This window comes from Vulpes lagopus, chromosome 4, assembly GCF_018345385.1.
Source record: "Vulpes lagopus strain Blue_001 chromosome 4, ASM1834538v1, whole genome shotgun sequence".
NCBI classification, from domain to species: domain Eukaryota; kingdom Metazoa; phylum Chordata; class Mammalia; order Carnivora; family Canidae; genus Vulpes; species Vulpes lagopus.
Window position 1 is genome coordinate 92959062 of NC_054827.1, and position 23244 is coordinate 92982305.

Sequence of the window (23244 nt, forward strand, 5' to 3'; positions counted from 1 at the left end):
CCCCCCTCCCCTTCCACCACCCCTAGTTCGTTTCCCAGAGTTAGGAGTCTTCCATGTTCTGTCTCCCTTTCTGAGATTTCCTACCCATTTCTTCTCCCTTCCCCTCTATTCCCTTTCACTATTATTTATATTCCCCAAATGAATGAGACCATATGTTTGTCCTTCTCCAATTGAGTTATTTCACTCAGCATAATACCCTCCAGGTCCCTCCACGTTGAAGCAAATGGTGGGTATTTGTCATTTCTAATGGCTGAGTAATAGTCCATTGCATACGTAAACCACATTTTTTCCGAACAATTTTTAACCACGTACACACACACACACACACACACACACACACACACACACATTCTCCCCGCCCCCCACCCAATGTAAAGACAAAAGCATTGGCAACAAATACTGAATTCCATTTAGTAGGCTTGTGTAGGAAGCATTAATAATTTTGAAGCCATTTTCTGCTTTTTTAGAACTGAGCAAGAGAGTAAATATACCAAGACTATTTACATCCAGGAACCAAGAATAATGAAACAGGATTCTCAGTGTAGAAAGGAGTTACAGAAATGGAAAGGGAGGGAGAGAACAAGAATGACACCTGCAGTGCTGAACTGGAACTGAAGGTACTAGTGTGAATTCACGGTTATAATATGTAAACAGCTACAGAGGAGCCGTGCATGCATGCATTTTATTGGTTTATGTCTCCAAAGGGAAAATCTGAAGTCTTAATGACCAGCACCTTGGACGTGATCCTTATTTGGGATCATGGCCACTGCAGCTGTGATTAGTCAAGGTGAAGTCATGCTGAAGAGGAGCGGCTCCTTAATCCAATGACTCCAGTCCTTGTAAGAAAAGAGACACACACAGGGCAACAGCACATGTCTACAGAGGCAGGGCCTGGAACGAGAGAGCTGCACAGTAAAGAAGGCTGAGAACTGCTAGCTGCCACCTGGAGCTGGGAGGGGGCAAAAGAAGGTTCTCCAAAAGTCTCAGAGAAGTGGCATGGCCCTGTGGACACTCTAATGTTGGATATCTAGACTCCAGAATTAGAAATTTTTGAGAAAAGAAATTTTTGTGGTTTGAAGCCCCATGGTTTGTGATAGTTTGTTAGAGGAACCTAATACAGCACACATCTGGTACTTCTAGCTCTGAACATCAAAAGGGTCTAGAAACAATGATATTCCAATAGCAGTAAGCATACCTAACACCCAGACTTACTTTTTAAATAGTAAGCCTAGTTCTAAAATAGTCTCCACTCTAAGGAATCCTGTAGAAATGACAAATCACAAGGACAGAGCAAGAGAAATAGAAGATGAACCTGGAACTTCTTGTGGTGCAGGAAGTAGAGCCATGCTTCCTGGCTCTACTAGCATCTAAAATGATGCAGACAGAGAAAATCTGGTAGAAGGGGCTCTCACTGGCCAAAATGGGGCCAACTTGAGCCACAAACCCAAGTCATGATAGAACAGATTCTAATGCTGAGTTAGAATCCCTGAGTCCTTACTTATAGTAAACAAACAAATGTTAACACAAATAGCAGAAAGCCAAGTAATATACACGGAAAGATGAAGTTTGAAATCATTGTTCAAGCACCATAATGACAACTGATAACAAGCCAGAACTGAAACCTGATAGCCACCATCCTAACAAAGGGGCAGAAGTTAACATACTGGAAATGGGACAAAATAATGCCCTTGGCTTCATGGTACACTGCACTGAGGACACACTGCTTCTTCCATGGCCTTCCTCTCTGAAGCCTAACTCTGATCCCAACTGTTGGCCTATTTCCAGAGCTATAGCATTTTCATACAACTATTAGCTGTATAGGTTAAATTTAAGTCACAGGCCACCCTAAACCACTTCCCAGAGCTATCAGCAAAATTCCTAATCAAAAATAAGCAGCAAAAACAGTAGATACGCCAAGAACAAATGAAGGTTTCCCTCAAGCAGCTCTTAGAAAACCCTCAAGTATGGAATCAAAATACCGAGTGACGGGGGATCCCTGGGTGGCTCAGCGGTTTAGCGCCTGCCTTCGGCCCAGGGTGTGATCCTGGAGACCCGGGATCAAGTTCCACATTGGGCTCCCTGCATGGAGCCTGCTTCTCCTTCTGCCTGTGTCTCTGCCCACCTCCCCCCTCTGTCTTTCATGAATAAATAAATAAAATCTTTAAAAAAAAAAATACTGAGTGACACAGTTTTGTCTGTCTTCTCAGGTTCCAGTTCAGTTTCCAGGAGCCTCGGTGGGCAGAGCAGCCTCCTGCAACACAGGTGGGATCCACTCTCAGCCTCTGTGGGCTTTGTGCTCAACCTGCAAACAGGGATGTTCACAGCACTGCGTGGGCCATGGGAAAAATATGCCACAGCATGTGAAGGCACCGGTGCTGTCCTTTCTGCTTGGAGTCATCTGCATTCAACATTGTGTCGTGTGGTCTCAAGAAACAAGGGCCTCTCTCTTCAGTTATATATTGGATGCCTCAATGCTCCTTGCACAGGGTCCTTTAACGGACACACGCCTGGAGGTTTTTACCCTCGAGTAGGTCACTGGATTACTAGCACCAGCTTTCTGACCTGAGCCCTGCCAACTTGGCCTTTGATAGTGAGGCTCCTGCCGCCTGTTCCCCGTCAATAGCCCCAAACAGGGCACCCACATGGTAGGGCCCACCTAGGTAGGCTTGAACTCAGAATCAGATCCATTTCCCTAACTCCACACTTCTCACCCAACTTTTGTTCAGATGTCTGCGTCTTTCAGAAAATACAGCGATTTATCACAAGAGTTTATGGCAAATGCTGACTTTTCATTGTAGTGTAAAGCTGACCCTCCTCTGCAGTCCTTCTAAGTAGCTCATGTCACTTCTGAGGGCTCAGCCCACTGAACCTCACCAAGGACACCAGGGCCAAGTGGGTGCTACATGCAGCAAGCATAAAGGAGGCACAGGGAATACCTTTAATTGCTCCTTTTGCAAGATCTCTGGGATATCCCTTAAAGGATGAAGAAATGCTAGATAGCTAAAAAAAAAAAAAAAAAAAAAAAAAATTCTAAAATAGAACAAAAAACATCACAGCTCCCTGTGTTGCCTGATTCTGACCTCATTGGAACATCTTTTTTCAGCCCATTGACAGTGGGGTTCTGTTGCATGTTACCTTTGGAGACACCAGACAAGCCAAAAATGATTTAAGGTAACAAATTAATTCCAAAGGTTTCAAATGGACTAACCAAAACAGCTCTTTGACCTACAAACATCAGCCATGACTTAAACAGATTTTCAGGGAGAAAAGTATATATAGATCTTAACACAGAATGACCCTTCTTTTTTTTTTTTTTTTTTTAAAGATTTTATTTATTTATTCATAGACACACAGAGAGAGAGAGGAAGAGACACAGGCAGAGGGAGAAGCAGGCATCATACAGAGAGCCTGACGTGGGACTTGGTCCAGGGTCTCCAGGATCACACCCTGGGCTGCAGGCGGCACTAAACCACTGCGCCACTGGGGCTGCCCCAGAATGACCCTTCTTGTGATATATCACATGGGGTAAGAATGTGTATGTAATAGTATACATAACAACACCCATTTCAGCAAAATAAAAAATATACAGTATATCTGACTGTATGGCAAAAACTGCAGAAGACAGACCCATTTTTTTGATGAAGGAAATTTCTAGGGATTTAATTCTTTCCCCTATATATGTATATATGATTTCTAGCTTTTCTATAATTACGATACATTTTTAATGTAATAAAAATATTTTTTCAGTTAATCCAAACTCTAACTCGGAAGATACCTATTTCAGGAAACTGGGTGTCTTAAAAGAAGTTAAACAGGGATGAGTAGTCCATAAAGTCTGGTTCTAGGGGATTGTGCCCATCCAGGCTCAGAAGACCCTTAACTGGAGGAGGCTGACAAAGGCTCCTTCATTTGTGGCTCTGAAACCCATGGCCACATCTCCACTACTGCTGCCTGAGACTGGATGTCAGCCACCTGGAGCCAGTGTGATGGCATAGCCCCTTGCACCTGGGAACAGGCCTGCCTCCCCACAGAGAAATCTACCCTTGGGGCTCTGATGTTGGCAATAGCAGACCTGATCAGACCACAGGAGGGCCTCCTTTCTGTCCTCAGTTCTAGTCCTCATCAGCACCCTGAGACACAAAACTCTGGGCCAGTAACAATTCAACCAATACCTGATGGGATGCTCAGACCCAGCAGCAAAGCCAAAGCCAATTTTTTTTTTTTTAATTAACTTTTATTGGTGTTTAATTTACCAACATACAGAAAAACACCCAGTGCTCATCCCGTCAAGTGTCCACCTCAGTGCCCGTCACCCATTCCCCTCCAACACCCGCCCTCCTCCCCTTCCACCACCCCTAGTTCGTTTCCCCAAGTTAGGAGTCTTTATGTTCTGTCTCCCTTCCTGATATTTCCCAACATTTCTTCTCCCTTCCTTTATATTCCCTTTCACTATTATTTATATTCCCCAAATGAATGAGAACATACACTGTTTGTCCTTCTCCGATTGACTTATTTCACTCAGCATAATACCCTCCAGTTCCATCCACATTGAAGCAAATGGTGGGTATTTGTCGTTTCTAATGGCTGAGTAATATTCCATTGTATACATAAACCACATCTTCTTTATCCATTCATCTTTCGATGGACACCGAGGCTCCTTCCACAGTTTGGCTATTGTGGCCATTGCTGATAGAAACATCGGGGTGCAGGTGTCCCGACGTTTCATTGCATCTGAATCTTTGGGGTAAATCCCCAACAGTGCAATTGCTGGGTCGTAGGGCAGGTCTATTTTTAACTCTTTGAGGAACCTCCACACAGTTTTCCAGAGTGGCTGCACCAGTTCACATTCCCACCAACAGTGTAAGAGGGTTCCCTTTTCTCCGCATCCTCTCCAACATTTGTTGTTTCCTGCCTTGTTAATTTTCCCCATTCTCACTGGTGTGAGGTGGTATCTCATTGTGGTTTTGATTTGTATTTCCCTGATGGCAAGTGATGCAGAGCATTTTCTCATGTGCATGTTGGCCATGTCCATGTCTTCCTCTGTGAGATTTCTCTTCATGTCTTTTGCCCATTTCATGATTGGATTGTTTGTTTCTTTGGTGTTGAGTTTCATAAGTTCTTTATAGATTTTGGAAACTAGCCCTTTATCTGATATGTCATTTGCAAATATCTTCTCCCATTCTGTAGGTTGTCTTTTAGTTTTGTTGACTGTATCCTTTGCTGTGCAAAAGCTTCTTATCTTGATGAAGTCCCAATAGTTCATTTTTGCTTTTGTTTCTTTTGCCTTCGTGGATGTATCTTGAAAGAAGTTACTGTGGTCAAGTTCAAAAAGGGTGTTGCCTGTGTTCTCCTCTAGGATTTTGATGGAATCTTGTCTCACATTTAGATCTCTCATCCATTTTGAGTTTATCTTTGTGTATGGTGAAAGAGAGTGGTCCAGTTTCATTCTTCTGCATGTGGATGTCCAATTTTCCCAGCACCATTTATTGAAGAGACTGTCTTTCTTCCAATGGATAGTCTTTCCTCCTTTATCGAATATTAGATGACCGTACATTTCAGGGTCCACTTCTGGGTTCTCTATTCTGTTCCATTGATCTATGTGTCTGTTTTTGTGCCAGTACCACACTGTCTTGATGACCACAGCTTTGTAATACAACCTGAAATCTGGCATTGTGATGCCCCCAGCTAAGGTTTTCTTTTTTAAAATTCCCCTGGCTATGCGGGGTCTTTTCTGATTCCACACAAATCTTAAAATAATTTGTTCTAACTCTCTGAAGAAAGCCCATAGTATTTTGATAGGGATTGCATTAAACGTATAAATTGCCCTGGGTAACATTGACATTTTTACAATATTAATTCTGCCAATCCATGAGCATGGGATATTTTTCCATCTCTTTGTGTCTTCCTCAATTTCTTTCAGAAGTGTTCTATAGTTTTTAGGGTATAGATCTTTTACCTCTTTGGTTAGGTTTATTCCTAGGTATCTTATGCTTTTGGGTGCAATTGTAAATGGGATTGACTCCTTAATTTCTCTTTCTTCAGTCTCATTGTTAGTGTATAGAAATGCCATTGATTTCTGGGCATTGATTTTGTATCCTGCCACGCTACCAAATTGCTGTATGAGTTCTAGCAATCTGGGGGTGGAGGCTTTTGGGTTTTCTATGTAGAGTATCATGTCATCGGCGAAGAGGGAGAGTTTGACTTCTTCTTTGCCAATTTGAATGCCTTTAATGTCTTTTTGTTGTCTGATTGCTGAGGCGAGGACTTCCAGAACTATGTTGAACAGCAGTGGTGAGAGTGGACATCCCTGTCTTGTTCCTGATCTTAGGGGAAAGGCTCCCAGTGCTTCCCCATTGAGAATGATATTTGCTGTGGGCTTTTCGTAGATGGCTTTTAAGATGTCGAGGAAAGTTCCCTCTATCCCAACACTCTGAAGGGTCTTGATCAGGAATGGATGCTGTATTTTGTCAAATGCTTTCTCTGCATCTAATGAGAGTATCATATGGTTCTTGGTTTTTCTCTTGCTGATATGATGAATCACATTGATGGTTTTACGAGTGTTGAACCAGCCTTGTGTCCCAGGGATAAATCCTACTTGGTCATGGTGAATAATTTTCTTAATGTGTTGTTGGATCCTATTGGCTAGTATCTTGTTGAGAATTTTTGCATCCATGTTCATCAGGGATATTGGTCTGTAATTCTCCTTTTTGGTGGGGTCTTTGTCTGGTTTCGGAATTAAGGTGATGCTGGCCTCATAGAATGAATTTGGAAGTACTCCATCTCTTTCTATCTTTCCAAACAGCTTTAGTAGAATAGGTATGATTTCTTCTTTAAACGTTTGATAGAATTCCCCTGGGAAGCCATCTGGCCCTGGACTCTTGTGTCTTGGGAGGTTTTTGATGACTGCTTCAATTTCCTCCCTGGTTATTGGCCTGTTCAGGTTTTCTATTTCTTCCTGCTCCAGTTTTGGTAGTTTGTGGCTTTCCAGGAATGCGTCCATTTCTTCTAGATTTCCTAATTTATTGGCGTACAGCTGTTCATAATATGTTTTTAAAATCGTTTGTATTTCCTTGGTGTTGGTAGTGATGTCCCCTTTCTCATTCATGATTTTATTAATTTGAGTCTTCTCTCTCTTCTTTTTAATAAGGTTGGCTAATGGTTTATCTATCTTATTAATTCTTTCAAAGAACCAACTCCTGGTTCTGTTGATCTGTTCCACAGTTCTTTTGGTCTCGATATCATTGAGTTCTGCTCGAATTTTAATTAACTCTCTTCTTCTGCTGGGGGTGGGGTCTATTTGTTGCTTTTTCTCTAGTTCCTTTATGTGTAAGGTGAGCTTTTGAATTTGAGATCTTTCCAGTTTCTGAATGTATGCTTGTATTGCGATGTATTTCCCCCTCAGGACTGCTTTTGCTGCATCCCAAAGATTTTGAACGGTTGTATCTTCATTTTCATTAGTTTCCATGAATCTTTTTAATTCTTCCTTAATTTCCTGGTTGACCTTTTCATCTTTTAGCAGGATGGTCCTTAACCTCCACGTGTTTGTGGTCCTTCCATATTTCTTGTTGTAATTAAGTTCTAATTTCAAGGCATTATGGTCTGAGAATATACAGGGGACTATCCCGATCTTTTGGTATCGGTTCAGACCCGATTTGTGACCCAGTATGTGGTCTATTCTGGAGAAAGTTCCATGTGCACTTGAGAAGAATGTGTATTCAGTTGAGTTTGGATGTAAAGTTCTGTAGATATCTGTGAAATCCATCTGGTCCAGTGTATCATTTAAAGCTCTCGTTTCTTTGGAGATGTTGTGCTTAGAAGACCTATCCAGGGTAGAAAGAGCTAGATTGAAGTCACCAAGTATAAGTGTATTATTATCAAGGTATTTCTTGAGTTTGGTTATTAATTGGTTTAAATATTTGGCAGCTCCCACATTCGGGGCATATATATTGAGGAGTGTTAAGTCCTCTTGTTGGATAGATCCTTTGAGTATGAGATAGTGTCCCTCTTCATCTCTCACTATAGTCTTCGGGGTAAATTGTAATTTATCTGATATAAGGATGGCAACCCCTGCTTTCTTTTGAGGACCATTTGAATGGTAAATGGTTCTCCAACCTTTTATTTTCAGGTTGTAGGTGTCCTTCTGTCTAAAATGAGTCTCTTGTAGACAGCAAATAGATGGGTCCTGCTTTTTTATCCAGTCTGAAACCCTGCGCCTTTTGATGGGGTCATTAAGCCCGTTCACGTTCAGAGTTACTATTGATAGATATGAGTTTAGTGTCATCATATCTATTCAGTCCTTGTTTTTGTGGATTGTTCCACTGAACTTCTTCTTAAAGGGGAATTTTAAGAGTCCCCCTTAAAATTTCTTGCAGAGCTGGTTTGGAGGTTACATATTCTTTCAGTTCCTGCCTGTCTTGGAAGCTCTTTATCTCTCCTTCCATTTTGAATGAAAGCCTTGCTGGGTAAAGTATTCTTGGTTGCATGTTCTTTTCATTTAGGACCCTGAATATATCCTGCCAGCCCTTTCTGGCCTGCCAGGTCTCTGTGGAGAGGTCTGCTGTTACCCTAATATTCCTCCCCATAAAAGTCAGGGACTTTTTTTCTCTTGCTGCTTTAAGGATCTTCTCCTTATCTTTGGAATTTGCAAGCTTCACTATTAAATGTCGAGGTGTTGAACGGTTTTTGTTGATTTTAGGGGGGGATCTCTCTATTTCCTGGATCTGAATGCTTGTTTCCCTTCCCAGATTCGGAAAGTTTTCAGCTAGGATTTGTTCAAATACATATTCTGGCCCTCTGTCCCTTTCCGCGCCCTCAGGAACCCCAATTAAACGTAGGTTTTTCTTCCTCAGGCTATCATTTATTTCCCTTAATCTATCCTCATGGTCTTTTAATTGCCTGTCTCTTTTTTCCTCAGTTTCCCTCTTTGCCATCAACTTGTCTTCTATGTCACTCACTCGTTCTTCCACCTCGTCAAGCCTCGTCGTTAGGACTTCTAGCTTGGATTGCATCTCATTTAATTGATTTTTAATTTCTGCCTGATTGGATCTAAATTCTGCAGTCATGAAGTCTCTTGAGTCCTTTATGGTTTTTTCTAGAGCCACCAGTAGCTGTAAAATAGTGCTTCTGAATTGGCTTTCTGACATTGAATTGTAATCCATATTTTGTAACTCTGTGGGAGAGTGGGCTGTTTCTGATTCTTTTTTTTGAGGTAAGGTTTTCCTTCTAGTCATTTTGCTCAGTGCAGAGTGGCCAAAAACAAGTTGTATTGGGAAAAGGAGAAAAAGAGAGAGAAGGAAAAAAAGAGAAAAAGAAAAAAGAGAAAGAAGAAAAAAATAGGGGAAAAAGAGAAGAAAAAGAAAGAAAAAGAAAGAAAGGAGAAAAAAGAAAAAAAGGGGGGGTGGGGGAAGCAATCAGAAATCAAGAAGAAAGAGAGAAGAAAAAAAAAAAGCACAAAACAAAACAAAAAAAAAACAAAAACAAAAACAAAAAAAAACCACGGGGGAGTATCTTCCGATTCTGTGTAGTTTAAGTCCCTTGACTTCCCTTGGAACTGGTCCGTCTCGCTGGTCTTCTGGGGGAGGGGCCTGCTGTGCTGATTCTTAGGTGTTAGCACTTGGGGGAGCTGCTCTGCCCCTGCCTGGTGCAGGGCTCAGTGGGGGTTGTTCACCCCGTGAGGCCCCGGGAGGAAGCCACAGTGGCGGGGGCAGCTCTGGGACCCTGGAGTCAGCCCCCGCAGTAGCTCCGGGGCTCTCCGTCTGCAGGGCCTGGGGGCTCCGGGGCGGGGCCGCTGATCTGCTCAGTTCCAGGCAGGAGCGTCCTTGCTGTCCTGGGCCCTCCCGGCCTCTGCCTGTCCCGGGGGAGGCCGGATCCTGGGCTGTGTCCCGGCGCCCTGTGCTCCGGGGCCTGCGCTGTTGGATTCGCGCTCCCGGCGGTGCAGCCCCCTCCGCGGAGCCGCCGCCCGAGCCCCTCCGAGCTGTTCCCGGAGCCGCGCAGCCCCCTCCGCGCGGAGCTTCTTCCTCTGCGCGAGCCGCCGCCGCCGAGCTGTTCCCGGAGCCCCGCAGCCCCCTCCGCGGAGCCGCCGCCCGAGCCCCTCCGAGCTGCTCCGGGTCCCGCCGAGCGCTGCAGCCCTTAGGGAGCTCGGCGCATCTCCCGGGGCGCAGTTCCTCTGTTACTGTCCCAGGGAGCCCGAGGGCATCCCCGCCTTTCTGGGGATCCTGCTCCAATTCCCGGGGAGCCCCTTTCCGCGGGGAAGGTCGGTGCAGCTCCTGCTCCTCCGGGACGGGGCTCTCCTGTCCTGGGGACACTCGCCCCGGCCTCAGCCCGGCTCCTCGCGGGGCCCCTCCCCCTTGGAGGCCTTTTGTGTCTTTATTTCTTTTTCCCCGTCTTCCTACCTTGATAGAAGCGCGAACTCTTCTCACTGTAGCATTCCAGCTGGTCTCTCTTTAAATCTCAGGCCGAATTCGTAGGTTTTCAGGATGATTGGATGGTTTTCTAGGTAATTTGCTGAGGACAGGTGACCTGGAGACCCTACTCCTCCGCCATCTTGCCCCTCCCCCGCCAATTTTTTTTTTTAAAGATTTTATTTATTTATTCATGAGAGTTACAGAGACACAGGCAGAGGGAGAAGCAGGCTCCATGCAGGGAGCCCAGTGTGGGACTCGATCCTGGATCTCCAGGATCACACCCCGGGCTGAAGGCGGCGCTAAACCACTAAGCCACCAGGGCTGCCCCAAGACAATGATTTTTAAAAAGCAGTCATAATACACACATGCACACACACAGATACAGATAAATGTCCCTGGTATATGCTGACATACAGCAGGACCCGAGCTAAAGACATATGGAACAAACCTCCAACAGGCAGCTGCCCAGCGCACAGCAGCCAAGGCAAGGCATCCCAGGATCTGAGCCATATGAAGCTGAACCACATGAAATAATGTTGCTATCAACCATGGCACTCACCTAATTAGCCACTTTGTGTTGTTGAAAGGATAGGTAGGTGAGAGGGTGGCTGATGGATCTTTATACACCCCAACATCCCAGAATGGATGACAAGTAGAGTCAGTGACTACATCCCAACATCAGGTAGACTTACAACTGTAAGCTGTAGCTGCTGTCCACATGCCCCATGAGATCCCGCCCTGAGCTACAAGCAAATGCCCCAAACAGGAACACTGGCCTGCTGTGCAATCTCCACATGCAAAGCCTCAGACATGCCCACAGGCTGGCCTAGGGCTACATTTGCAAAAAGAGACTAAGAGGGCCTGAGTACCTGGACATGAGAGATGATGGGGAACAGGGGAGGGGACAGCAACCTACTGGATGATGCAGAGCCTTGAGATTGTCCCATTTAAGAACCCTTTGGCAAGGGCATCCAGAACTATTCATGAGGTACACACTCACCGGTTAGTGGAGCCATTGTAGCAATAGTTGGGCAGGAAGTCATAATTGAGTTCCCAGAAGACATGGAGGGTGATTCTCCCATAGGGTGCTGACACATTGTGGTTGGCCTCCCGGAACATGGCATCAAAGCTGTCCAGCGTCAGGTACCTGCTTAGCAGCTTATGGGTCATGCGGTTGATTTCCAAGAGGCCATCCAACTCCTACAGGACCACAAAAACATGGGTATGAGAACGGAAATGGGCCCAACACAGCGGCCTCCATTCCCCACGTGGGCAGTGCCATGGTTGGGGCAGAGCAGGCTGGGCAGAAGATAGCAGGACACACAAAGGTAAGGCTGGGGAGTAGGCCAAGAATACACAGTGGGGATCTAGTAGGTCACAGCAGCTTGCTTCTTACACCTAAATTTATTATGTCCTCTCCACTGCTTTGAAACACCCCTCTTTACTATGGTCACCCCCACAGGGCCATCATCCTTTCTCCACTAAGGTCCCCTCTGCATCCCCCTCCCCGCCCCCCAGCCTCCAACCACCCACAGGGCACACACCACTGGGACGTATCCACCTCTGCCCTTGCTGGGGCACTGTGTGTCCTCAAGCCTCAGCCTGAGTCAGCCTCATGTGCCTGGAGTTACCCAAAACCACAGCTATGAAGCAGAGTCAGCAAGCACTTTCACAGATGGCCTTCCAAGCTTTCAGAGTTTGCCCATAAACATTCCTAGGTCTCCGCTATCCATAGCAGCAGCCACTGGCCACATATGGCAATGAGAATGTGCCTGGTCCAAATTGAGGTGCACTGTGCATGTCAGTTACACATTAGATTTAAAAGATCAAATACGAAGACAAAGAATGTAAGATATCCAAGTCAATAATATTTTAATTCTGTAAAAGAATATGAGGAGCACTGCTCACCCTACGTGGAAATGCTCAAACCAAGTTGTTCACACCCACCACTCATCCAGAGCTGCTTCTCTAGGAGTGTACAGTCTTCCTTGAGTTCTTACATCTTCACTATCATTTGTCTGTGGACTTCATTCTTGGAAGACCGATTTGGCTTAGCACAAAATCCTTAATTTGTGTTTCCTTTCCTTGGCTTCTGGTATGAATTGCTATGGGCAAAGCTCTGAGAACAAATTTTCTTTCTCTGATCACTCTGCTCAGATATCCAGAGGACTTTTTCTTTTCCTTTAAAATCTAATACTTTTACTTCAATATTCCTTGGTGTTGGCCACTTTGGGTCAGTTTTCCCAAGCATACGTCATAGGCTTTTAATATATATTTTATAGCATGTCTTTCTTTTTAAAAAATATTTTATTTATTTATTTGAGAGAAAGTGCATGAGAGAGCATAGCAGAGTGGAGGGCAAGAGGGAAAGAGAGAAGCAAGCTCCCCACTGAGCAGGGAGCCCAATGTAGGACTTGATCCCAGGGATCATGACCAGAGCTGAAGGCAGATGCTTAACTGACTGAACCAGCCAGGTACTCCTTAATTTTTTTTTTACATACAACTTTTTTCATTTAGATTTTAAGTAGTTAACATACAATGCAATATTGGTTTCTGGAGTAGAATTCAGTGATTCATCACTTACATACAACACCCAGTGCTCATCACAAGTGCCCTGTTTAACACCTATGACCCATCTAGCCCACCTCCCATCCTGACCTCCCTTCATCAGTCCTGTTTGTTCTCTAGCATTGTCTTTTATGGTTTGTTTCCTTCTCTCCTTTTTTTCTTTCCCCCTTCCCATAGGTTCATCTGCTTTCTGCCTTAAATTCCACATGAGTGAGATCAATATGGTATTTGTCTTTCTCTGACTTATTTCACTTAGCATAATACACTCTAAGTCCATCCACATCATTGCAAATGGCAATATTTCATTTTTCTGATGACTAATATTCCATTGTGTGTTTGTGCACGCACTTATTTATTTATTTATTTATTTATTTATCTCCATTATCATTTCATCAGCCGATGGACATTTGGGCTCTCTCCATAGTTAGGCTATTGTTGATAATAGCATGTCTTAAATTTTATCAACTTTTTTTTGAAATACAACTTTTAATATTTGTTCCATTCTATTGCTTTGGTTCTTCTCAATGTATGCATGCCCCTATATGTATGTTAGATCTTTACTATCTTCTGTATCATTTTCTTTCAAATCCTTTTTGTGTTCATTTCTTTTTGATTTTTAAAATTTTTCTTTTTTTATTCTTTTCCCATAGTTAGGTGTAACTTATTCAAGATTAGAATTAATTGTTCTTTCAAGCCAATTTAGAATTGTGACTATTAAGAGCAGACACTGAAAAAAAATACTCAGGATAAGCCATGCTCGATCAGTGAGTACTTTTTGATTCCTATGAATTCCTATGGTTCAGTTTATCAGTAAGGTCAAAACTAAAATTAGCTCCAACCCTTTTGACCAGTTTCCCACAAATCTGGTAAGGCTGACAAAAGGGAGAATACTTACAACTATTGATGTCAGATCTTCACTTTCAAATCGTCCAATAGCCAGTTCCAGAGACTTATACATGGCTGCTGAGACACGTTGAGTAATCAGGCGATTAAGGTCTATGGATCTGCCCAGGAGCTGGAAGATGGAGAAAGCAAAAAGAATGAACAATAAAATACAAACAAGGAACAACAACAACAAAACATATATATTCTCCCAGAATCCAATTTCAAAAGAGAAGACAAATAAATAATATACAAAATGTAAATATTTTAAATCAATTTGATCAACTGTCATGATCAAATACCCTACTTTCCTAGAGCTGAAATTTCTCTAGGTCAAAACCATAAAGAGCTTTTGTAGCAGCATCCTTTGCACTGAATTTACACTTATGTCATGAACAGAAACCCCAAATTTCACCAAACAGCCAGGATAATCTGGGTCTGTTAGTGAGGAAACCCTCAAAATGGTATGCGTGACCACCTGCCACCACAGAGACCTTGTGCATGCCTGACCTACACAGTGTTACAGGAATGAGGAAGAGAAAGTTATTCCCTATCTCAGAGTCCTAATAATGTAAGTGTGCCTCAATATCATCTCAGTAACATAAAAATATGAACAAGATCCTGGTGGGAAATGTCCAAAATGTGACTGGTCATTATCTGTAAAATTAAGTGGAATTTTCCCTATATTTTTCCATATTTTTCTAATTTATGATATGTACTATTTGTAAGGAAATAAAAAATAAGCACTGTATTTTTATTCTTTGTGCTGGCCAAGAAAAAGCTCCTCTCTACCACTCAGCTGACAAATGTTTCTCACCTTCATTCTTAAAAAAGCCCCAACTTTTGGGTATGTGGAGAGGACTCAACCCTCTGGGGCCATGTCTTCCCCTGCAACCAGAGCAGGGTAGGGCAGGGTGCAGAACATTGCAAGTATTCTTTTATGTCTTTAATATCTCAACACTTGGGGCACCTGGGTGGCTCGGTTGGTGACGTGTCTGCCTTCAGCTCAGATCGTAATCTTGGGTTCCTGGGATCGAGCCCTGAGTCAGGCTCCTTGTTCAGTGGGGAATCTGCTTCTCCCTCTCCCTCTGTCCCCCACTTGTACTTTCTCTCTCTCATATAAAAAAAAAATTCTCAACACATAAGGAAGTTGCGTGACATCTATTCAAACTCAATAAGCTCTAAGAAAACCTCACCATTCCAATGCCAGCTCCATGTCTCACCATGCCCCAGAGAGGTCTGACTTACCTGCACGTGCCGCTGCTTAAGTAGTGTCTCATAGCGGTTAGACGGTGGGAGATGGATTGTTGCCCCCTGATTCTTGCATTCTGATCGTAAACGTTTATCAAGAAGCAAACTAGTATGGAGGAAGAGAAGACATTTCTCATAGGCTGTGAATTTTAATGGAAATGTCAGATCCAATTACCCAAGATTTCATGTCCAAATCATGTGGTCCATAAACCACAAACTCACCTTCCTGCCATAACCTTATAATATGCAAATATCTGGTCTGCTAGCTTATAAACAAATTGGTCAAAGCATAGATTCACCTGAAGAAAAAGAAAGGACATGTTAGAATTCTATTTCCTAACGATCAAATAAGACAATTAAAAAAAAAATCTTTTGATTCAGCAAGTTCCATTTCTAGGTATTTTAACCAAAAAAACTGAAAACACTAACTCAAAAAGATATCTGCACCTTCATATTTATTGTAGCATTGTCTGCAACAGCCAAGACATGGAAACGACCTCAGTGTCCACTGATGGAGGAAAAGATGAACACATACAGAAATTATGGTGTATGGATATATATATTATGGAGTTTATTCAGCCATAAAAAGGAAATCATGCCATTTGCAACTACATGGATGGACCCTGAGGCATTATGCTACTGAATAAGTCAGACAAAGAAAGACAAATACTGTACAATTTCATTTAGTATGTGGAATCTTAAAAAAAAGAAAAAAGAAAAAAAAGAATGCATAAAGAACAGACTAGTGGTTTCCAGAGGCAGGGGTAGGGATAGATAGAATGGGTGAAAGTGATCAAAAGGTGCAAACTTCCAGTTATAAAATAAATAAGTTCTGGGAATATAAAATTAAAAGAAAATCTTTTGTTAAGGCAACTAACAAAGGCTCTTATTAGAAAAGAGAAATAAGAAATGACCTCATTGTCCAAAAACAGATTAAATGCATTATGGTATGTCCAGAAGTGAGCACTACACAGACACTGAAAATTATACCAGAACCTCTCTTACCAATGGAGAAAAATGCTCCCTATCTCTTAATGACAAAGGAATATGAAAAAGTCTCTTCATCATGTGTTCCCAGTAGTTAATAGACATTGCATTTGGGTTCTGCTCCTGCCACCAGGCTGTGTATCCCAGGAGCTGCATGTGGCCTCCCCTGGAACATGGCCAGCTGCTCTAGGCACTTAGGTCAGGGAGGAGACATAGGATGGATTATATCCTGTGACTCCATCCCCAAAACTGTATCCTCCCTTGCAAATGGCATTGGCTTCCCCACCCAAAACTGATAAAGACATCATGTGCTCAAAAGGGAGTCATCCCAGGACCTGCAGGTTTCTGCCATATGCCTACCTTACATGGCCCAGGAGTCTATGAATCTCCCTGAAGAAGCATGTTCTAGTGGTTTTGTGAGGAGGCAGAGAAGGAAATCTAGATGCACAATGCAATTTGTTGAGGTTAAATGCTCTTAAATCTTAAGCTAGAAAATAAGATTTATCTCCTTAGCTGCATGTACACAGATTTAATTCTACTTGCTGGAATTTGTCCTCAAAAAAGTAATCGAATGTGGGGCCCCTAGGTGGCTCAGTTGGTTAAGCATATGCCTTTGGCTTAGCTCATGATCTCAGAGTCCAGGGACAGAGCCCTGAGTGGGGAAATCTGTGCTCAGTGGGGAGCCTGCTTCTCCCTCTCCTCGCCCTCTGCTCGTGCTCTCTCCTGTTACCTCTCTCTCTCAAATAAATAAAATCTTAAAAAAAAGAAATCAAACACAGCTCAAATATTAGCTGCAAGGAAGTTCATCAAAGCATTACTTATAATATGCAAAAATAAAAAGCTAAAATGAAAAAAATAAAATAGGAGTTGATTTAAACTAAGTTCATAACAGAAGACAGGTGAGGAAACAGGTGTTTATGACATGCAGAGACCCCAATGGTCACAGATACAGATACAGAGAAGAAAGTACAAATAGAAGGGTTCGCTCCAAAATATTCCAAAAGTTCATTCTATTGTTTAAACCTCCTTGTATTATAGAGAAAATCTGCTTCCTCGTATACTCAGAATATGGAAATTAAAATTTATTAAAGGTGCTAGGCCCTCACCTCTGCCTCAATTTCGTCGTAGAGAAACTGCTTGTTGAACCTGGTGAGGGCATAGTGGGCGCTGTCATTGTACAGGTCCAGGGAGTAGAGGACGTACCTGCAGAGGGGGCAGTGGTCAGCCTAGCCTTCCACATGGGCCTTCTTGACTCTCACTTCCCACACTCTCAGTGAAAGTTAATATTCATTGTTGACCTCTCACATGAGGAAAAACAATCTTTTCAAACACCAAATGGGGTTCCTGCCACAGTCCCTAATGGACCAAGCCTTATGGTCCCACAGATGGGATACATTTACTTGGCCATGCCCAGGGCCCCTAGAGGGTCTATCAGGGCATCTTCTCACTTATTTATGTTTCAAAGTTTTTCACCACAGAATGTAGTGTTTTTTATAACCACAAAAAGAAGTTATTTTCTTATTTCTAAGAATGAACTTTCTGATAAGAAGAACATATACAGGTCCAGAATCCCACAGCTGACTACAACCATGTCCAGCATAACCAACAGCCCTTTTCCCCTGGCCCCATAACTGGACAAAAGGCAGCAGCCAAGTGGTCTCCAGTAGTAAGGTCCCTCTGAGAGTACAAGGTCCCTCCCAGCTCACAGCAGGAAGGCTGTGTGAGCAGTGAGGTCAAGCTCAACTCCAAAAACACAACACAGATGCATGCCAAAGCCTCTGTGTTAGTCCTCCAGGCTCCTCACACCTTCCCCAATGCTGCAGAGCAGATGTTACGGCCACTCCAGAGAAAGTGGAAGGTCATCCTTCTGATTGCCACTCAAGAACTGACGTGCACAGGCTGTGTGTGCCAAAGAGCCTGCTGGGTCAGTTTCCAATCTGTTCATAAAACATCTCCTTTTCTATTAACTTACCTTCATGGACCTCATATTTTTAAAGTCTATCACACCCTGTCCTGGCCTTGAGCACTGACCTGAAAAGAAAGCTTCCTCTCCCAAATTCATCTGGCTCAGAGGCTATGCCACATGAGATGCCAAACCACATCTCCTCTTGCTGACCCCTACCTGAGTCCCCAGGGCCTCACTAGCACCTGACACGTGGGGCTTAAGGACTTCTGCTGCCTGAGTCCCTGATTTGAGTCTAAAGCCAAGAAATCTGTTACTCGTATTAATCCCTGAAGTCTTATCCCAAATATGACAACTTCAGATGAAACGCTGCAAACAACCCAGCTCCCTCCTCCATCTCCCAAATACCATAAGGACCCTGGTCACCACGAAGAGCTAAGATGGGTCTGCAGGGCACTCACTCCATCATTGATGCCTCCTTGGTCTCCAGGATGTGGTCTGTGAGGATCCACGGCATGGACATCTCGATAGGGAACTGGATCCTCCTGCCCATTGTCAGTTCCAGGAAGAACTCTCGGAACCACAGCTGTGAAAGATCACAGCACTGCTGGAGTGTTTCTGGGAGGATTCAAATGACATCACGTTAACTTTCTGCAGGCAGAAAAGACTGAGCAGGATGATCGAGGACAGGGTGGGGCATGTGGGAGGTGCTGGCTCCTTTAATCTCAGCTGTGAGCCATGCGGGAGTGGACGTGAACAGGGAGGGGTCACGTGGCACCTCACACTAAAGATAAGACAACCATGATGTGGCTGCAAGCAAAGCCACCCTAGACCGTGCACATTCTCACTTATGAAAAGAACAAAGTCAGCATCTGGTCCCTGCTGGCCTGGGACGGACACCACCACCCGTAAATGGGACCCTGTCAATCCTGTGAGCCTCTCTGAGGGACTGAAAGGGAAAAATATGTCTTTTTAAAAGGAGAAATAAAAACCACGTTATCTTTTTTTACTTAGGATAAAGATACAGCATTACATGCTATTCAGGACAAGTCTATCTAATGCAAAACAGAAACAAATTTTAAAAAACTGTCTCTATCATTTGACAAATGAAAAGCAAAGGCCTTGCTATTTACTCCAAACCTGTAGCACTTGCAGCCAAAATAGAGGCTTCCTGCCCTAAGCAAGCTGCTGCAGCACTCCACAAGAACCTAGGGTGTCCACCAGTGCCCTGGTCAAGGTCACTGCCACCTTCCACATACCACTGTTCATGGGGGCTGTTTCTGATACTTATCACTATCTTGTTCTTGAGCCAGGTGACAGATTACATTTGTCTGTATTTCTGACCTCATACGGATTACAAAGACTTTGCATTCAAGCCACAGAGCAGCCACAGGCCCAAGGCCCTCATCTTTCGAAGGGCCACACCACAGGGAGGGGCCCCGGCCGGATGTGCAGTTAAAGGTGAGGGAATGTCACATAGGTCACAACACAGGTCACCATCTGGGTATGTGAGGGGACCAGAGCAGGGGATGGTCAGCAGAAGCATTCTAGATGGTATTAGCAGTGTTAGAACATGCTTGGCCAAACGCTGGTCAGCAGTATCTCTTACCACTGAAATTTATCAAGTGAGTGTAGAAGAATGACTCTCGATGAAATTTTTCTATGTCCAATATGGTGGGCCCCTCAAGGCTACTTCTCAAGGTTTTCTTGGAACCACTTTTGTCTGCAATGAGGGACTCTAGCATGGTTCTCACCATGTAAAGCTGCATTATCCAAGGAAACATTTATGGGGGAGAAAATATACATGGCACATTAGTTACACCAAACTTATGTAAACCACAAGAGGAAGACTACTGTGCTATGCCCTGACCAGAGCCAGGCTGGAGCAGTAAGCCTACCACTATGCCAGCTCCTCCAAGTGGTCTTAGGCACCCATCTAAGTAGCCAAGTTGGTGCTGCTTGAGAGAAGGAATTTGTAGCAGAGCAATTCATCTCCGTGCCATAAACATCAACAAGAAAAACAAATGATGTCTTACCACCAAAGGTTAAAAGAGGCGGATAGGTGTAGGACTGCCTCAGAAACGCGTTTACCACATGCAAGAGTCTTTCCATGCCCAAAGACTTGAGCTGCCTCAGCAGCTCGGCAGAGCTCAAGGACTCCGCCATGGTGCGCACCAGGTACAGCTAGACACGGACAGATGGGGGGAGAGTTGGGAGAGAGCCGTTAGTCACAGGACACACACATCATGGGGTGGGGAGGCACACATGGGAACAGAGGGTGGGTGGGTGCATGCACACTGGACAGACCCAGGACAAGTGTTGTCCTTAAGTGGGCCAAATGCCTTCCTCCTAGACATTTGAGAGGTTTCATACAGAGCCACCAACATGCTTTGCTGGCAGTTCTCCGAAAAACTGGCAGGAAAGATTATAAAAGCCCCCAACAGAAGAACAATGAGTTAGAAATACTAAGTCCCAAAACAGGAAGAGAAAAGCAGAAGGACATATTAAATCAGATATGAGGGTCAGAAGAAAGCTCCTTTTGGGCAACAGGGAACTCGGAGCATGCTGGGAGAGAGAACAGCAGTGGTGGCTTAAGACCAGGGACACAAAGAAGCTACATTCTTACATTCCTACAAGTTTTATCTTCAGAAACTATCATTTTAGGCCCAATATAAAAAGTATAACCGTACATTTAAACACCCATCAAGAAACACAGTGTAAAATGGACACAGAGACTTTCACCCACATTTTTCCAATGGGAGTTGATGCAGTTAAATTAAGTTCTGCATGCAAACGATCAAACCCGAGAATCACAAGGATGTCTTGGCTAATGCTCCAGATTCACTTGGGCAGGGAACAGAGGAGCAGAAAAGGCACAGGCAAGACTTGTGGCATTTTACTCTTAGCATTGCTTACCAAGCCTCAGTTCAGGGTTAGCCCAGTCAGGGGAACAGGGGGAGCAGGGGAGCAGGGAGGATGAGAACCTGTGTGCTGGAAGGTCCCACGGCGCGCCGCGGCACTTTGATATCAAATCCACTCTTGGGATCCTTCTCACCCCGCAGGGCTGGGTCATTGAAGGGCTCGTGCCCTGTCTCCCAGTCACACACGGTCTTTCTGATGGCCTGCAGGACACTAAACAGCCCCTTCAAGTCATGAGTGAGGCACCTCCAGACTTTTACAATCACAATACTGCCTCTGCTGGCACTTCACTCTTAGGACAGCTGATTCTCACACGTGATTTCCTTTGAGGGCAGTGGAGGGGCATGGTAATGGAAATTTTGAATAGAACATTCTCTGGGGGACATTACTATAGCCCCAGGTCTGATTTAGCTGCAGTTTGCATCGATTAACCTGGAAGTGATGCTATATTTCCTGAATATTGAGTCATGCAAAGGGCAGCTGGGGACAGACCATAAATATTTACCTAGGGAGCGGAAACTCAACCTCCACTGGCTGATTCCTTGACTTCTAACAGGAACATGTCACCAACCCAAGTGCGAGGACCGGGCCTTTGTCTCAGACACATTTGGAACATGTTTTCATCTCCAACAGGCTCCACCATACAGAGACCCCTCCATAGGTGTCACACTGGGCAGACATACCCATGTGCCCATCCTATCACTTCATGGGAAAGTTCTGGCTAAAACCTGAGTTACTCTTAGATTATACTTCACATTTCCCATGTGGTGAGCCTCCCATGATGGCAAACATAAGCAAAATGGAAAGATTTAGAGTATCAATTTTATTAATGCTAAAACTCATACCAAGCCAGATGTCAAACATATCAATTAGAAAGCAAAAAAATGAAATCAATACACACAAGCCCCGGTAAGCTTCATTTCACACAGATGTTTCTGAAAGACAACCTTAAAAGGCTAAAATTAAGAGAAAACTAGCTCAAGATCACTGCAGGATCTCTGAAAGAAGTGTCGTAGTTTCTGACCAACACACTTGGTCAGGCCAAAAGGATCAGAAACAAAAATACTGAGTATGATACACTTTGAGAAACGTGATGCTGGGCTTCCTGTTCCCACAAGCCTGGCAATTAGAATCATCAGATTTTGAGACACTCTCCTGCCAGAGATAAACACACCCTTGTTCCCGCATCTCCATTGTTCAGACAGTCTGTGGTTGATTTATTACGCATTGCTCAGGTGAATAACTGGATTCATTGCATTACATTTATTTTTTTTTATTTTTTTATTTTTATTTTTTTATTTATGATAGTCATCACAGAGAGAGAGAGAGAGAGAGAGAGAGGCAGAGACACAGGCAGAGGGAGAAGCAGGCTCCATGCACCGGGAGCACGACGTGGGACTCGATCCTGGGTCCCCAGGATCGCGCCCTGGGCCAAAGGCAGGCGCTAAACCGCTGCGCCACCCAGGGATCCCCCATTGCATTACATTTAGAGGAAATTCACCAGAAGTGAATGTCTGGAGGTTGAAGACAAATGTGCTGAGCATATTTATGAAAATATAACTATACCGTTTTTTAAACCTAAGCTGATTCTACAATTTCAGACTCTGAGCTCACAGGGAGGTATTATACTGAGGCTGACCTTTGGATGACGTTCTTCTTCTTCTTGATGGCCTGCCTGAGTGGTTCCCGGAGGGTAACCTGGGAAAAGTCCTGCAGTGCAGCATAGACGGTATGCCTGATGGCATGGTTGAACACACTCTCCATCCTGCCCATTAGCACCTGCAGGCCTTTGATCATGGCGATCACCTGCAAGGGGACACACGGCTCTCAGTGTGGTGGAGGGTGAGAGGAGATGTAGCCTTCTTGGGTGATGCCAAGTTGCACCTGGAAGCAGCCTCCCTCTAGTGCATAGCACCTCTCCCCGGCCTCCTATGTTTCTGCTCTGAAGCTGCTGCCCTGTAGCTCTTCCCAACAGCAGTGAGCTTAGCTCTGTCAGTGGCTGTTCCTGTGCCTGGGTCCAACTCCATTAGACCATAAGAGCCTTCAAGGGCAGGGGCAGATCTGCTCAGCTTGGCATGGAGCTAACGGGCATTTGGCAACTCACTCAGAACACTCCCAAATGCATAAGGGCATACCCCGCCTATGAAGGATTTTAAAAGAAAAAGAATAAAAAAGATTCTTGAAAGCAAATATGTTATTAGCTGGAAAAGAAAAAAAAAAGTTATAAGATTTTGTAGCCCAAATCCCATCCATTAAACAGTAATAGTATGCTGAATTCATATGCATAAAAAAGCCTGGAAGAAAATACACTAAAATGCTTAAAGTTCATCT

At 44.1% G+C, this 23244-nt stretch overlaps 1 protein-coding gene across 1 annotated transcript in view; it reads right to left on the bottom strand.

Annotated features, from left to right (window-relative positions):
• CYFIP1 (cytoplasmic FMR1 interacting protein 1) overlaps positions 1-23244 on the bottom strand; it is a 117884-nt gene that overhangs the window by 34855 nt on the left and 59785 nt on the right. Inside the window, exons 15-23 of the mRNA XM_041751701.1 lie at positions 22553-22719; positions 20979-21126; positions 19604-19757; positions 18456-18612; positions 17198-17294; positions 15327-15403; positions 15102-15210; positions 13867-13986; positions 11404-11603 (exon numbers count right to left, since the gene is read on the bottom strand). Coding sequence (XP_041607635.1) covers positions 11404-11603; positions 13867-13986; positions 15102-15210; positions 15327-15403; positions 17198-17294; positions 18456-18612; positions 19604-19757; positions 20979-21126; positions 22553-22719 — 1229 coding nt within the window. The remainder of the gene's footprint in view (positions 1-11403; positions 11604-13866; positions 13987-15101; positions 15211-15326; positions 15404-17197; positions 17295-18455; positions 18613-19603; positions 19758-20978; positions 21127-22552; positions 22720-23244) is intronic.